At 42.3% G+C, this 17,604-nt stretch overlaps 1 protein-coding gene across 1 annotated transcript in view; it reads left to right on the plus strand.

Moving 5' to 3' along the window:
- The first annotated feature begins 12,590 nt into the window (after positions 1-12,590).
- Positions 12,591-17,604, plus strand: part of ST8SIA1 (ST8 alpha-N-acetyl-neuraminide alpha-2,8-sialyltransferase 1) — a 153,820-nt gene continuing 148,806 nt past the window's right edge. The window contains exon 1 of the mRNA XM_058558662.1: positions 12,591-13,475. Coding sequence (XP_058414645.1) covers positions 13,240-13,475 — 236 coding nt within the window. The 5' untranslated portion in view covers positions 12,591-13,239. The remainder of the gene's footprint in view (positions 13,476-17,604) is intronic.

The raw sequence follows: 17,604 nt of genomic DNA on the forward strand, positions 1-17,604 counted from the left end.
GATCAGCCCTGAGCTAACATCCATGCCAATCCTCCTCTTTTTGCTGAGGAGGACCAGCTCTGAGCTAACATCTATTGCCAATCCTCCTCCTTTTTTTCCCTTTTTCTCCCCAAAGCCCCAGTAGATAGTTGTGTGTCATAGTTGCACATCCTGCTGGTTGCTGTATGTGGGTGCCACCTCAGCATGGCCGGACAAGCAGTGCGTTGGTGCACGCCTGGGATCCAAACCTGGGCCGCCAGTAGCGGAGCGCACGGACTTAACCGCTAAGCCACAGGGCCGGCCCAGGAGGCAATTGTTTGTATGGGGAAATAAGACTGAGAAGAAGGATTAGTGAGATTATGGTGCATCCTGCCTCCTAGGCTATGGATTTTAGCCACATATATGGGGGTAACTGAAAGTCTTTGTTGAACTTCAGGATGATGCCATTAAAAGAGTTTCTTAGAAAGATAAATATGCCAGTGGTACACAAGATGGATGTGTGAAAGGACTGCAGGCAAGGAGTACATTAGGGGACAAAAGAAAATCAGAAGCAGAACTGAGATGGTAGCAAAAAGGGAAGATTGGATTCAAGGCACACAAGGAAAGAACTGGCAGAACTTAGTACTGATTAGATGGGATAAATTCATTAATGCTTTGTTCTTTCCACCCATAACCTAGGGACCTAGGATTTTCTTAATTTAAAGATGAGTATTTACCAGACATAAAGTTAATCAATAACATATTCTTTTTAGTGTAAAAATATTAACACACTTTTATTAAGCAATCTCTGAATATACGTGGAAAGAATAGTACCCCAAGCCCCTTCAGTTCTGTTGCTTAGCATTGCTCCCTTAAAAAGCTACCCATTTTTAAAAAGTTTTTCTCAAGATATTTCTGGCATATCTGAAAAAGAATAAAATTATATAAATTTTAAAATTTCTATATGCCTCAAATTGACCCTTTGAAAACTGGGAATAACAGTATGTAGTACCTCATAGGGCTGTTTGTGAGGAATAAATGAGTTAAAACACGTTAAGTGCCACACTTAGTGTCTCAGTAAGTGTTAGCTCCCTTCCTCTTACTTTTCCTCCTTCTTATATTTAATGCATCTCAATTGCCCTTTTTGAAATCATGGAACCGTTGCTGTACACCAAAACGGCCGTTTCCTCCCAAACATAGGTTGCAGAAACTATATAGTTCAAAATGATTAGCTATCAGTTCACAAAATTTTGATATTCCAACCAGGCCATTACCAGATTCCTTGGATCACCTCAAAAATACATACCACCTGAAGAAAAATATATTCTTTTTTTGTACACCATTGATTATGTCTTCCTCCATTCAATATTTTATTCTCTTACCTTCTGTGGCACCATACTCTTTGGGTTTTCATTCCACTTCTTGGGTCAACCCTTTTCTAACTCTTTTACACACTCATTTTCTTTTACCTGGTCCCCTGTATGCTAGGTATTCATAGCTCAATCCTGGGCACTATTGTCTCCTTCCTGTGTTTTCTTCCACTGAATAATTTCATCTATGTCACCATCTACAGGTCCATGATTTCCCGGTATACATCGTGCTCAAATCCCTCCTCTGAATTCCAAATACAAATAGATCCCTCCCTAGATGGTATTTCTACTTGGATATCTCAAAGGCACTTCAAATCCATATGCCCAAAACAAAACTCAGGTCCTTAGAACCACCTTGCTCCTCTATTAGTGTTTGCAGTCTTTAAGAATAGTACTTTTTATTATTTAGCTGGAAACCTATGAGGTACCCTCAACACCCACATCTCTCTCACATCTGTTTTCAAATGCATTTCAACTCCCATCAATTTTATCTCCTAAGTGTTTATATAATCAACTCTCTTTTCTTAATCTCTACTGCAAGCATCCCAGACTCAATGATCTTCTTGAATATCCTTTGGCTACCCTCCTATTTGTTTTCTTTATTTTTAAAATTTGTTCATTTTGCAAAATGAATAAAAACACGTATTTTAAAAAGGCAGGTAGTAGCTTAAAACAGTAAATAAATAAATAATCAAATATAAAAAGAAACAAATAAATAGTGTTCCATCCTCCATCCCTTATTCCCTACTCCACAGAGGCAATCACTTTCAGCTCTTTTTGTTTCTTTAGGTAGTTACTCCATCATTCTAAATAATGTGCTTATGTTACCTTTTTCTTGATCTTTAAAAAAAAAATGTTATCTATTGTATTCTATCCAAGGAAGATGAGGATTTTGTTATCTTACACTCCCATCTTACCCCACCTTTACTTAATATCATTGTATCACATTTTTGGGTTAAATCAGTATTTATTATTTATGTTACTAAGATTATGGATTGAATGTATCAAATGTTTCTTTTTTTGCACAACTTTTTGTTTTATCTGAAATTAGATACTGCCTTGTTTATACATCGGTTTAGTTTTCTATATACTTATTAGTATTTCAGCCCCAAACTAGCTAACACAAATATTTATTCTCAAGACATTCAAATATACCAGAAGGTTTCTCAGCTTCATTTTCTTCTGGGAGAACTTTGTCAGGCCCTCTATCTTCCTGCTCCAATATAGATTGGTTGCTCTCTTTCTTCCTCTTTTTCAGCCCTCTCTGGTTTTAACTGAACATTTTATGACTCCATTTTATCTCCTCTCTTAGCGTATCAACTATATTTTCTAAAAATTCTTTAGTGGTTACCCTAGAGATTATAATACACATTTTTAGTTAGTCTAAGTCCACCTTAAAATAATGCTATACTCCCTCACGTATAGTGCAAGTACCTTATAGCAGAATATTTCCAATTCCTCCCTCCTGACCCTTACTTATGACATTGCTGTGACTCATTTCACTTATTCAAATGCCATATCACCCTATATATTGTTATTACTATTATTTTAAGCAATTATCTTTTAGATGAATTAAGAATAAGAAAAATAAAAGATGTTTATTGTACCTCCATTTATTCTTTCTCTGATGCTCTTTCTTTCTCTATGTAGCTCCAAGTTTCTGACCTATACCATTTCCTTCTCTGGAAGAACTTCATTCAACATTTTTTGCAAGGTAAATCTGCTGGTAATGAATTCCTTAAGTTTTTGTCTGGGAAGGTCTCTTTATTTCTGCTTCACTTTTGAAGGCTACTTTCACTGGATATACAATCTTAGGTTGGTTATTTTTTTCTCTCAACTCTTTAAATATTTCACTCCATTATCTTCTTGCTAGCATGATTTCTGATGAGAAGTCAGTTGTAATTCTTATCATTTTTCCTCAACAGACAAAGTGATATTTTTTCCCCCTGGCTTCTTTCAAGATTTTCTCTTTGTCTTTGGTTTCTGTCATTTGAATATGATAAGCCCATGTGTGGTTTTGTGTGTGTGTGTGTGTGTGTGTGTGTGTGTGTGTGTGTGTATTTATCTTGCTTGGTGGTCTCTGAGATTCCTGGATCTGTGGTTGGTGTCTGTCATGACTTTTGGAAAATTCTCAGCTATTATTACTTTAAATATTTCTTCTGTTCCTTTCTCTCTTAATTTTCTTTCTGGTATTCCAATTAAAAGTACTTAACACCTTTTGAATTAACTGTTAATTGTCCCACATTTTAGCTTGGGAAGTTTCTATTGACTTGTTTTCCAGCTTGCTGATTCTTTTCTCAGCCTTATCTAGTCACTAACAAGCTCATCCAAGGCATTCTTCATTTTTGTTATAGTATTTTTGTTTTCTAGCATTTCCATTTGATTTTTTATTAGAGTTTCTATCTCTCTGCTTACCTTAGCCATCTATTCTTCCATGTTGTCTACTTTTTTCATTAGAGCCTTTAACATCTTAATCATAGTGATATTAAATTCTCTTTCTGGTAATTTCAATACCTGGGTCATATGTTCTATGATGTGTCTGGTTCCGATGCTTGCTTTGTCTCTTCAGATTGTTTTCTGGTTTTTTTTTTTGTAGTATGTTTTATAATTTTTTGTTGAAAATCAGACATGGTGCATTGGGTAAAAGGGACAGAGGTCAATAGGCCTTTAGTGTAAAGTTTTATGTTGATTTGGCAGAGTGTTTGGTTGTGTTTAAAGTTTGCAGTAGATAAAAGTGCCAGAGGCTTCAAATTTATCTAATGTCATTGGTTTTGACTCATCTATTGACTTTGGGCTTTCCTAAATACTTCTCCTCAGAGAGAATCTGAATCTCGTAGCTTTTCAGCTGTAATCCACTGATATTACACAGGCATACCTGAGAGATATGTAATTTGGTTCCAGACCAAATAAAGCAAATATCACCATAAAGCAAGTCACACGATTTTTTTTGGTTTCCCAGTGCATATAAAAGCATGTTTACATTATACTGTAGACTAAGTGTGCAATAGCATTATGTCTAAAAACCCAATGTACATATCTTAATTAAAAAATACTTTATTGCTAAAAAATGCTAACCACCATCTGAGCCTTCAGTGAGTCCTAATCTTTGTGCAAGTGGAGGGTCTTGCCTCGATGTTGATGGCTGCTGACTGATCAGCGTGGTGGTTGCTGAAGGTTGGGGTGGCTGTGTCAATTTTTTAAAATAAGACAACAGTGAGGTTTGCCACATATATTGACTTTTCCTTTCACCAACAATTTCTCTGTAGCATGTGATACTATTTGATAGCATTTTACCCACAGTAGACCTTCTTTTAAAATTAGAGTCAATCCTCTCAAACTCTGCTGCTCTTTATCAACTAAGTTTATGTAATATTCTAAATCCTTCATTGTCATTTCAACAATCTTCACAGCATCCTCACCAGGAGTAGATTTCATCTCAAGAAACCACTTTCTTTGCTCATCCAGAAGAAACAACTCCTCATCCATTAAATCTTTATCATGAGATTGCAGCAATTCAGTCACATCTTCAGGCTCCACTCTAATTCCAGTTCTCTTGCTATTTCCACCACATTGGCAGTTACTTCCTCCACTGAAGTCTTAAACTTCTCAAAGTCATTCACGAGGGTTGGAATCAACTTCTTCCAAACTCCTGTTAATGTTGATATTTTGACCTTTTCCCATGAATCATGAATGTTCATAATGGCATCTAGAATGGTGAATCCTTTCCAGAAGATTTTCAATCTACTTTGCCCAGATCTATCAAAGGAATCACTGTCTATGGCAGCTATAGCCTTACAAAATCTATTTCTTTCTTTTTTTTTTTTTTTTGTGAAGAAGATCAGCCCTGAGCTAACATCTGATGCCAATCCTCCTCTTTTTGCTGAGGAAGACTGGCCCTGAGCTAACATCTGTGCCCATCTTCCTCCACTTTATATGGGCAGCCGCCACAGCATGGCTTGACAAGTGATGCATCGGTGCGTGCCCGGGATCCAAACCCCGGCCGCCAGCAGCGGAGCACATGCACTTAACCACTATGCCACAGGGCCGGCCCCCAAAATCTATTTCTTAAACAATAACACTTGAAAGTCAAAATTACTCCTTGATCCATGGTCTGCAGAATGGATGTTGTGTTAGCAGGCACGAAAACAAAATTAATCTCATTGTATATCTCCATCACAGCTCTTGGGTGACCAGGTGCGTTGTCAATGACCAGTAATATTTTGAAAGGAATCTTTTTTTCTGAGCAGTGGGTCTCAACAGTGGACTTAAAATATTCAGTAAACCATGTTGAAACAGATGTGCTGTCATCCAGGCTTTGTTGTTCCACTTACAGAGCACAGGCGGAGTAGATTTAGCATAATTCTTCAGGGCCCTGGGATTTTTTGAAATGGTAAATAAGCATTGGCTTCTACTTAAAGTCACCAACTGCATCAGCCCCTAACAAGAAAGTCAGCCTGTCCTTTGAAGATTTGAAGCCAGTCATTGACTTCTCCTCTCTATGAAAGTCCTAGATAGCATCTTCTTCCAACATAGGACTGTTTTATCTACACTGAAAGTCTTGATTAGTGTAGCCACCTTCACTGATTATCTGAGCTAGAGCTTCTGGATAACTTGCTGCAGCTTCTACATCAGCACTTGCTGCGTCATCTTGCACTTTCATGTTATGGAAACAGTTTCTTTCCTTAAGCCTCATGAACCGACCTCTGCTAGCTTCAAACTTTTCTTCTGCAGCTTCCTCACCTCTCTCAGCCTTCATAGAACTGCAGAGAGTTAAGGCCTTGCTCTGGATTAGGCTTTGGCTTAAGGAAATGTTGTGGCTGGTTTGATCTTCCATATAGACCACTAAAACCTTCTCCACATCAGCAATAAGGCTGTTTCGCTTTCTTATCATTTGTGTGTTTACCAGAGTAGCACTTTTAATTTCCTTCAAGAACTTTTCCTTTGCATTCATAACTTGGCTAATTGGTGCAAAAAGCCTAGCTTTCAGCCTGTTTTTGTTTTTTGGGGTTTTTTTTTTTGGTGAGGAAGATTGGCCCTGAGCTACCATCTGTTGCTAATCTTCCTCTTTTTTGCTGAGGAAGATTAGCCCTGAGCTAACATCTGTGCCCATCTTTCTCTACTTCTGTATATGAGACACTGCCACAGCCTGGCTTGATGAGCTTTGCGTGGGTCTGTGCCCGGGATCTGAACCTGTGAACCCTGGGCCACCGAAGCAGAGTATACGAACTTAACCACTACACCACCAGGCTAGCCCCTAGCCTGTCTTGGTTTTTGACATGCCTTCCTCACTAAGCTTAATCATTTCTAGCTTTTGATTTAGAGTGTGAGACATACGACTCTTCCTTTCACTTGAACACTTAGAGGCCACTGTAGGGTTATTAATTGGCCTAATCTCAATATTGTTGTGCCTCCAGGAATGGGGAGGCCCAAGGAGAGGGAGAGAGATGGGGAAATGGCTGGTTGGTGGAGCAGTCGGAACACACTCAACATTAATGGATTAAGTTCGTCACCTTGTATAGCACAGTTATGATGCCCTACAACAATCACTATAGTAACATTAAAGATCACTGATCATAGATCACCGTAACAAATATAATAACAATGAAAAAGTTTGAAATATTACGAGAATTACCAAAATGTGACACAGACATGAAGTGAGCAAATGTTGTTGGTAAAACAGCACCGATAGACTTGCTCGAAGCAGAGTTGCCACACACCTTCAATTTGCAAAAAATATAATATCCGCGAAGCACAGTAAAAAGAAAGCACAATGAAGTGAGGTATGCCTGTATTGGAGCCCCATTAGTATGGCGCTAAGGTTTGGGAGAGGGGAAGTGTTCTATGAGCTCATGATTAAATTTCAGTCTTTTAGTAGGCCTGTGTCCCTGGGCTGTGGACTTCACAGGCATTTCATAGTTTTATTTTCCCATCTTAGGTGAGACAGGAAGGCTACTGGGTACTGAAGTGCGAGAAATGCCCTTCCTCGAAAAGGGATAATACTAGGATAAGACCTTTTTCCCTAGAGAGTAGGACTTTGTTACGGAGAATCCTCTGGGCATATTTCACAACGGTTACTCTTCCTCTACTCTTTGCAAAGCCCTGAGAGGATCCTTTTCAGCTTTTCATCCTGAGAACCTGGTGGGATTTCTGGAGGTAAAACACAAAAGTGTGGTGGCCCACCTGACTATGACTCCCGGGCGTTGCTCACTCTCGTGCTAGTCCACATTCAGCTTCCAGCATTTCCATTTTTACCAATTCCAAATTGCCATTGAACTTTTCCTAACAGTGTATGGCATCTTCTGCTCCAGAAAAAGCGATCTCAGCTCTGACTCTGGATTTGCCTATTTCTTCAGATTGTGGGGTGGTGGTGTGTGTTGTGATCTCAGTTCTTTGTTGGGTACAAAAAAAGTTGTTGATTTTCAACTTGCTCAGCTTTCATGGAAGGATGGAAGTTCCAACTTCCAAGCTACTTCTGAGCTGAAACCAGAAGTTATTGATTGCTCTTTGGATCCGAGGCACAGCTGTCTCCCTAGGAATTCCCTTTGTCTCTCTCCTGCATGAGAGCCCTGGATTTCTGGATCCCTAGCTCCTTTCTTGGTCCAGCTCTTGTTTTAGTGGAGTATCTCCAGTATCTTCCCAGGAAAGAGTGCACGGGAATAAAGTTTTTAAGACTTTGCATTTGAAAATGTCTTTATTCCACCTTCATGTTTGAGCCATATTTTGGCTGGACATAGAATTCCAGGTTGAAAAAAAATTTCCCTAAGAATTTTGACAGCCTAATACTATTTTTTATAGTTTCCAATACTGTTTTTGATAAGCCTAATGCCATTATTTCAAATCCTTTGTGTTTCTTTTTAAATCTTTCATGATTTTCCCTTCCTTGTTTTCTAAAATTTCTTTGTTATATACCTTGTTATTGGTCTTTTTTATTCATTATGTTGAGTCTTTAATAGACTCTAATTTTAGGATTTTTTTTTTTTTTTGTATATCTTTGAAAATTGTCTCCATTCTGTTTTTTATCCTCTTGGACTCCAATTATTTTGACGTTTATCTTTCATTTGAGTCTATAATTTATTATTAATATTTTTTATACTCTTTTACATTTTTGGCCTGCTTTCTGGGATACTTCTTCAACTTTGTATTTCAACTCCTCTATGAATTGTGTGTGTGTATACCATATTTTTAATTTTAAAGAACTTTATTTTTTGTCATCTGAATGTTCCTTTGGTTCTTGCTTCATGGATTGTCTTTTATCCCTGTGAAAATATTAATTATAGTTTTTATTGAAGATTTCTTATGTTTTCTGCATTATTCTTTTCCTCTCTGGGTTGATTTTTTTTTGGTGAGGAAGATTAGCCCTCAGCTAACATCTGTTGCCAATCCTCTACTTTTTGCTGAGGAAGATTGGCCCTGGGCTAACATCTGTGCCCATCTTCCTCTATTTTATGTGAGACGCCTGCCACAGCATGGCTTGATAAGTGGTGTGTAGGTCCGTGCCTGAGATTCGAACCCGTGAACCCCAGGCCCCCAAAGCAGAGAGTGTGAACTCAACCACTACGCCAGCAGGCCGGCCCTGCGGGTTGATTTTTGTGTGTGTGGTTCTTTTGTTTGCTTGTTTTGTCTCTGCTTTCATGTTGGAGACTCTTCAAATGTCTGGAGATCCTTGACTCTCCACTCTCATTTAAGAATGAGGCCTACCAAAGAGGCTAGCAGTTCTGTTTGAGTACAGCTAATCTACTTGTGGGCTTCACCACAGGGTGATAGGCAGGGATATGGCTGTTTGATTGGAGACCTCCTATGCATATAAGAATCTGTAGCTCTTCTCCTTTGCACTGGTCAATCTCTCAATGAGATCTAGAAGCTTCACTACTCCTTTTAAAGACTTTCAAACAAATCTCTTATTTTCTTTTATCCATCACCTCCACCTCTGTAGGTACCAGGTACCTCTACTTCCTGAGCCTTTCAAAAGGTCTGTAGTGCAAATTAGCTTGATTCTTGTTGGCTTCTGTCTATACTCCCCCATCCCGTGCCAACACACACACACACACACACACACACACACACACACACACAATCACTCGAGGGCCCAGAGCTTTCTCCATTCTGATAAATCAGTTATCACTGTTCAACTGCTTATCTGCTTGTGAGCTTTTCGACACCATTTGTCTGCTTTTGTATCCCTTCCTTTCTCCTGTTCTTTTGAGTTTGTGCCTCCTTTAATTCCTTTACTATCTTTTTAGTGGGGTTCGCAGGAGGAAGTGGAGATAAGCAAATGCATTTATTCAGAGAAACTATATTCATAGCCTTTCTCATTCTACAACCCTATTGGCTTTGGTGTTGTAACTGATTGTAAAAAAAAGGCACGTTTTTATGCTTTTGTCTCTCATTCCAAGCCGTTCTGACAAAAAGAACTTGAGAGGAGACTGAAGACAGGATGATATGTTTGAAACTTTTTATCTCAAATCATTGACAATTCTATTTAATCTTTTAATGAGAGACTTCTATGAGACTATTATCGTTTGTCTTCGCACCCATTAGCATCCAAGCTAGCTTGTCAATTGTATGTGTCCCTTTCACTCTGATCATCTTTCCGCATCTTGATCTCTCTCAACTTTTCAGTTAGAGGATCTGATACAGGCTTTCACTACAACTCTGCTTTCACTACAACTCTGATGTCACAAAAGAGCTGCCCATCAAGTTTACTTATGGGATAAGGTAGCTTTGCAATCATGTTTATTGGTTCCATAAATAAACATTTGTAGAGTTTTAAAAGTTGTTTAGTCCCTGAGCAAACCCTGCTTGTGTACTCAGATGCAGAATTATAAAACAATACCTAACCTGTCTACCAGAAGTCATATAAACCAGAGACATAAATATTAGGTAAACTATTTCATTTAAAACATTAAACAGCACTCCTTAAACAGTGCTGCCTTAGCAACAGCTGGAACAAATTTGAGGCCCTCAAATTTATCAAGCAAACAATCAAGCAACAATTATTTGTTGAGTAAGTATGTGCTCAAGCCTGAGTTGGTACCTGGAGGAATATGAAGAAAATATAAAATATTTTTTCTGCTCTCCCCCCAGACATGTAGGCATGTCATGTGGAGTCCTCATTTGGGTCAAAAGCACAGGCTTGTCATATGATATATGAGACCAAATACTCCTACTGCCCAGTCGCTGAGATAGAGTTACATATGAAAAATGCTGGCAACACAAAACAACACGTCTGCGTGTTTAACCATCTTTTGGAGCCAGCAAATCCTACAGACATTCAGAGTAGGAATGGGAACAGAAACCACAAACATTTGAGTTCCTACCCCAGGAAGCCTGTTTTTTAGCTGGTCTGGGAACACATGAGGGAGAAATTCCCAGCCACGTGGGTTGGTCTTGAATGACGCATTGGATTTGTATGGAGGGAGAAAACGGACATCCCGTGGAAGAACAACAGAGACCCCAAAACACAGAGACCAAAATCATGCCTGTGTGACTTGGAAGGGGGAGGGCAATGGCCTGACTAGATTCCGAGTTCACGATAAGGGAAAGCAGGAAAAGAGGCTGGATTGTAGGGTGCGCAAGAGTCAACAAGGGTAAGAGAAGCTTAGTTTTTAGAAGAAGGAAAAACAGCACGTTGCATCACAGAAGTCTCTCGATTTAAGGCATGACTTTGCTGCATTTTTATGATGTTAAATGTGGAAACATTTACACAGCCCCTTCTTAACTGCAATATGTCTTATTTTTGGTTGTTGGCTTATTTATTTGTTATTTACGCCACAAGTATCCCTTGGATTTGAGGAAGGAAAGAGAAATTGGCATGGTTTGTGTTTTAATTAAATTATAAGAACAAAGGTGACAAATGATTTATCCACAGCTGGGGCAACTATGGGAAACGTTGCCTCCCTCCTCCCCCCTTTCCAGAACAGAAGACGGCGGGTTGGTTACTTTGCAGGACTTCGGACGATCTTCATTTCAAAGAATCTTTATTAGGCTCCACTGGGCAAAGATGTAACTTCGGGTTTCACGGTTCCCCGTGTCTACTGATTTACCTAAGTAGGGGAGATTCTGAGGCATGCATGCCAGTGGAGGGCAGCGGGTCATTCTCCGAAGAGAGCACAGTAGTGTGGGAAGAATGAGACCACGGTGGTCGCTTTTTTTAAACAACTTTCTATCAACTTCTCAAGTTCTACTTTTCAATGGAGAAAGATGCTCGGGAAAGACACCAGGCCACGGAGCAGTCAGGGTAGGTTGCTCTGGGTGCTGCAGCCTGGACCGCTGAGCAAATGCAGCCACGGCCTTAGCTTTTTGTTTCGTGATGACTAAGCCGACCCGGTTAGCAGGCTGCCGGGTTTCTTCTTTGTCCTTGCACACTTTATGCTTGACGAGATGCTGAAGCAAACGGAATAGGCAACCGCTAGGAGGTACCCGAGCTGTGCGTCTGCCGCCAAGGCAAGCATGAATGGCTAACAGCGGGTCCCTCGGCTCCGCGGGTCTAGCCGGGTGGAGCTTTTTCAAGGTCGGGGGTGCGATCAGCTAGTCCGCGGAGCTAGAAAGACGTCCAAGAACAAACGGCCTTTTACTGTAAAAGGCGGGGGAGGCGAACGCTCCTCCAAAGCATTGTCTCGTCCCGAAGTCAGCGTGCTGGGGCACCAGCTGCCGGCACATCTGGATGCAGTAGCGCCTCTCCCTGCAGGGCGGAGGCGAGGCGGAGGACCCCGGTGTGCACGCACCGCCTCGTGCGCGCGCGCGCGGGCCCGTGAGCGTCGGAGTGTGTGTCTGTGTGTGTACGCGCGCGCGCACGGGTGTCGGCAGGAGCCGCAGCTCCGGGACCGGGTAATGGGGAGGGGGCCCAGCGAGGAGTAAATCTCCGCCGGCCTCCTCGCGCCTCGCTGCGCGTTAATAACCAACCAGTTACAGAAGAGGGTGACAGCGGCAAGGTGACAGTCCCGGCACGCTGGCTGGGTGTCCAGGGGTCAGGTTATCAGCCTGCCTCCACCACACTCAGGAATTTATATATATATATATATATATATATATATATATATATATATATATATATTTGGGGGGGGGAGGGTTAGGTATTTTTTATTGTTTGCCTCTCTCTCCAAAGAACAAGGGCGGGAGAGAGGGGCGCGCGCTCCAAGCGAGCGTCGCCGCTCTGAACGGGTCGAAGGAGGCAATTTTGCGGGTGGGGGAGGGAGGGGAGACCTTGGTTTCCACCAATCCCCGGGCGTGTGTCTGCGAAGTCCGGGACGCAGCGGAAGGCTGCGGCGCGCCGCTGAATTAACTGATGAGAGCGAGTTCTTTTCTTCTCCGGGAGGAGTGGGGAGCGAGGGTCTTGGCAGGCGAGACGGAGAAGCCCGGGGCAGGATAGCGGTCCCGGGCCGCCGTGGAAATTTCCAAGGACTTGGCGCGGCGCGGAGAGCGCGTCTGGGGGGTGCCTGGCGGCGCAGCGGCGCGCGAGGCGGGGAGAGGCGGCGAAGGGCGCAGGAGCATCTCTCAGAAGGGGACGCCGCCGACCAAATGTCCAGGAGGGAGCCGAGCATCTCCCCGGACCCAGGCCGAGGGCGACCGTGATGCTGCAGAACCGGAGGGAGCGACTCGCCGCCGCCGCTCTCCGCACTCTCGGAGACCCCAGCGCCCGCCTTCTGCAGGGGAAGCGACCATGGCCATAGCTCGTGACTTGCCCCCCCGGCCACTTCCCCTAGAAAGAAATCCTTGAAAAAGTTGCATTCAAAAAAAATCCTTGCTCTGACCTTTGGGGCCGTGGGGGCCGAAGAAGTGTGCGTGCGGGTGCAAACAAGAAATCGAAAGGTGTGTGTGCATGGGGGGCCGGCGGTGGGGGGACTTTCCGCTGCTACTTCGCCGAGCGTTGTGCTGAGGCTCTGGCCCTCGCCCCCGGGACCCCGGGGCTGCAATGAGCCCCTGCGGGCGGGCCCGGCGCCACACGTCCAGAGGGGCCATGGCAGTACTGGCGTGGAAGTTCCCGCGGACCCGGCTGCCGGTGGGAGCCAGTGCCCTCTGCGTCGTGGTCCTCTGTTGGCTCTACATCTTCCCCGTCTACCGGCTGCCCAACGAGAAGGAGATCGTGCAGGGGGTGCTGCAACAGGGCACGGCGTGGAGGAGGAACCAGACGGCGGCCAGAGTCTTCAGGTACTCCTGCCCTCGCGGCTCCTTCCCGCTCCTGTCCTTTCCTCCCACTGCGTCGAGGACAGGGGCCCCGGCGAGGACCGCCTCGCAGAGGCATCCTTTTCATCCAGTCTTTCTTGTCCTACTCCCTTTCTTTTCCATTCCCTACCTGGAGACTAGTCAGGGGCCCTTCCTCACCCCGTTTCCCCAAGAGATGTGCAGACACCTGCTTTGCCCATGTAAAGCCTGTAGGCATTTCTCTCCAAGCTTGAGTTGTAGTCAACGATTTGCCGATAACCAGTGGGAAGGAGAACCCAGGCTAACTTTGTCCCTTGCACTTAATGAGAATTTGTCTTGGGCTCTGCAGACATTTGAAGCTATAGAGAACTAGAAGCAGGTCCGAGGCCTCTTCCTCAGGTTAGGCGAATGGTTGGTAACATAAATCACTAATGAGGGGAGTGATGGGCATATCTTGGGCAGTGAAAACATGGACACGCAGCCAGGATCCGGTTGCTTTGTGTAGTATGCCCATAACAAACATAGGACACTTACTGATGCCCTACTAAGATCTGGCTACTGTGTGATTTTATGTTGAAATCTCAACAACTTTGAGTCTCATAACAGATATTATCCCCATCTTTCCAACCACGGACTGTCTTCGGAAGGATGAGTTACTTCCCCAAGGTCATGTACCTTTGAGGTGTCAGAGCTGGAATTTTCATCACATCAAGCTCTCAAGCTCCCAGCTCTTTTTCTTGGCTTAGACTGTGGATGCCTTCTGAAGGATGGGAGATGTGCTTTAGGTAGGGACTTGAAATCAGAAAACAAACAAAAAACTAAAACCAGGTTGGATATCAGAACCCTGAGGATTACTTAGAGGTTGTGGTTTCCCCTCCTTTCTGTGAATTTCAGTTTAAGTGTCTAAATATAAGTTCTTGGCAGCAGGTGTTGTGTGTAGATTGGAGGGAAAGGAGAGCTCCCCTTCCTCTCAGCTTCCCTGGGCGTGTTCAGGGGACACACCAGTGCTTCCATTGATGTCCCTTTCGCCTTCAGTCCCTAGGGCTGAAGATGCTGCAGTGGGTCCTTCCTGTGACTGAAGTGGTCTGGGTGGGGAGTGCTTTCCTTCGCTCTGCATAGGATCTTTCTAGGCAGTATATGGGGGGGTGAGAGCCAGCTTAAACATTTTTCGCTCCCGTTAGTTACAAATGTTCAGAAACATCTATAAATTTTTAAAAACTTTTAAAACATATGGTTTTCCTCTCCATCTCAGGCCTGCTCCTGGAAAGAAGGTCAAAGATAATAACCATTTCTTTCAGGGGAAGGCAGCTGAATTCTCTAAACTGGGAGGGAAGACTTTCCTTCTCTCTCTTTTTTAGAATTCTGCTATCATTAAGTTAAAAAGTAACCCCGCTCTCCTTAAACGTGTAGAAGGGCTAATTTTCTCTCACCTTCACGGTCTTGATTGTTGGACTCAAATGCACCCAAAAGGCATAGCATCCAGCAATTCTTTTCTCTAAAGACAGAAGGTACTTTCATTTCAAGTGATATAAGGAAATGAGTGAAGAACTTCCCATTGGTTTGCAATGAAAGAGTCCATTTTTTTGTGTAAGAAGAGGAATAATGAAGCTGTGTTACAGAATAGATTTCTTTTGGAGGACATAATCAAGTGGAAAACGCTTCATATTCTCGGAAAGACAGGCTGATCGTTTCTGAGACACATTTGCCCCTTGCTGTCTGTAGCCTGGAGTAATCTTCAGTGTGTTTCGCTGTCATTTGGTCTAGTCTCTGTGTGCGGAGAATTACTTATTAAAATCCATACGCTGTAAAAACCACCTAAACACCTATCCCTTAAAGTTAGTCCCTATAAAACCGTGTAAGAGGCACCATGCTTATTGAAAAGAGTTTGGACTTCAGAGTAGAATCCTGGATTTTTAGACTGGCTGTGCCATGACTAGATAAACAGCAGAGTATCTTTGGCAAGTTACGCTCTCTCTTTGAGTCTGAGTTTTGTTGTTTATAAACGAGGATAATAGTATCTACCTTGCAGGGTTGGTATAAGATTTAAATAAAAAAACTGATGCCAAGTGTCTGGTGGCATGTTTACTTAGTCAATGATGTTATAATTGTTATAAATTACAGTTTTCTGTATATATTACAACTTGGATAAGAACATCTGGCCAGACCATAAGAATTTGGAACATTTCACCTGCTAAATTTGCGGAGAAACATTATTGGTCCCTATCTTGTGGCGTGCCCCTCTACCTCCGTATACTTAAGTTAGTAAACAGGGATGAGGAGTTTTAAAAGATAGTAAAAGTATCGTGGTTTGTTAAGTCAAAAAAAATTTTTACTCAGCATGTTTAATAAAATCCATTGTTTTTTAACATCTGGATTGTTAGTTTATGGGTAGTCATATATGTTTGGTGACATTTGACAGGTCAGCCAGAGGCCTTTATTATGTTAAGAAGACACAACTTTGGCAAACAGGTATCTGTATTTTCCAGTCTGAAATATCTTCTGCACAAATACAAATATATATACATGAATATACAATATGCACTTATGTGTGGGGATATATGTGCCTTTATTCATAAACCATGGAATGATGTCATGTATATGCATAACTATATATGTATATTCATATATACATACATATCAATAATTGCCGTCAGTCAATCCACCAGTATTTAGTGAGTGACTACTATGTACCAGATATGAGTTAGGCCCTGGGGATAGCAGTGAACAGGATGGACAGATTGCTTCCTCTGAGACAGCTTACCTCCTACTACAGGGCGACTGACAAAGTGCTGTTAAAGGCTATGAAGACAAAAGAAAGTGTTTCACTATGTTTATAAGCACCAGAATTTCAGATTACATTTTGTCCTCTGCGTTTCCATTTACTTTTGTGATTTTCTTCTTCTCCTGGCTCAGAACTTAAGTACTGACTTCTCAGAGGGGAACCTTGACAAATTGCATAGGAGAGGGCAGCAAGAAAGTAACAAAGCTGCAAGAGTTTTGAACTAAATAGAAAGTTTTCCTAACAACCACATGCCGATAGAAAGGCAACTAACCCTGTCATAGAAACTTAAGAAAGTTTCTGTGCAGCGCTTGCTGCTTCTGTTTGAGTAGTCAAGTAGTGTGGGGAAATGCCAAACCAGAATGGCATTTGTCTGTTTCATCAGGTCTTTACCTATTTAATTTGCTTCTCAGAAATAAACTTCAGCTCAGAATTTATGTGCAAGGCTTTATTCTTTGCACCTGACATGGTAACAACAACAAAAATAACAAAACCAACAAATTATGAGGTACTTATTATCTGCCTGGCATTATGCTAAGTGCTTTAAATGTATTGTCTCATTTAATTCTCCTAAGAACCTTGTATAAGTGGATACGTTATTATCCACATTTATAAAGGTGAACATGGCCTAGTTCCTGACATCAAGAGATTTGCTGTAATCCCATGGGACAGGCGTATATGTATATAATTAACCAGTTGGAAATTGGGCCATCAAAGAGAGGCATAGTGAAACAGAGCAGAGTGAAAAATGCGTGGATTGGGGAGCTGTCAGAATATGGTTGCAGTTCTGGTGGTATCCATTTCTAGTCGTGTGGTCATTGGTCAGTTCAACTCCCAGACCTTCAGTTTCCTCATTTGTAAAATGGGGTTTGGAAAAATTTCTTGCAAGTTGGTAGTGAAAAGTACATGATAGCATACAGAAAGCACCTACAAGGATGCTCGCCACATACCTCTGTTTAACATGTGGTCCTTATAGCAGTAGAAACGCAAACGAAGTGCTCGGGAAGTTCACAGAACATGGCATTTAATTCTGCGAGGAGGAGGGAAATCAGAGAGAGGGTGTTTATACTTAGCCTTGAAGGATGGTGAGATGGGGTAATAGTAAGAGGTGAGGGCATGTTCCAGGCAGAGAGAACAGCAAAGGCCAAGGCAAAGAGATGTGGAAGATGCCTGGTGTCCTTCCTGTATGGAAAATTAAAAAGCCTCCCATGGAGAACATAGTAGAAAGGCGGATTGGGAGGTAGGTGGAAGCCAGGTCACAGTCTGTGCATGGGCTTAAGGTGTGGCTCGTGAGAAATGAACCAACACCAGGTATCCACGGCCACTGGCTGTGTGTCAGCTGTCAGCAGAGATGGC

The sequence above is a fragment of the Diceros bicornis genome, chromosome 17 (assembly GCF_020826845.1).
Source record: "Diceros bicornis minor isolate mBicDic1 chromosome 17, mDicBic1.mat.cur, whole genome shotgun sequence".
NCBI lineage: Eukaryota > Metazoa > Chordata > Mammalia > Perissodactyla > Rhinocerotidae > Diceros > Diceros bicornis.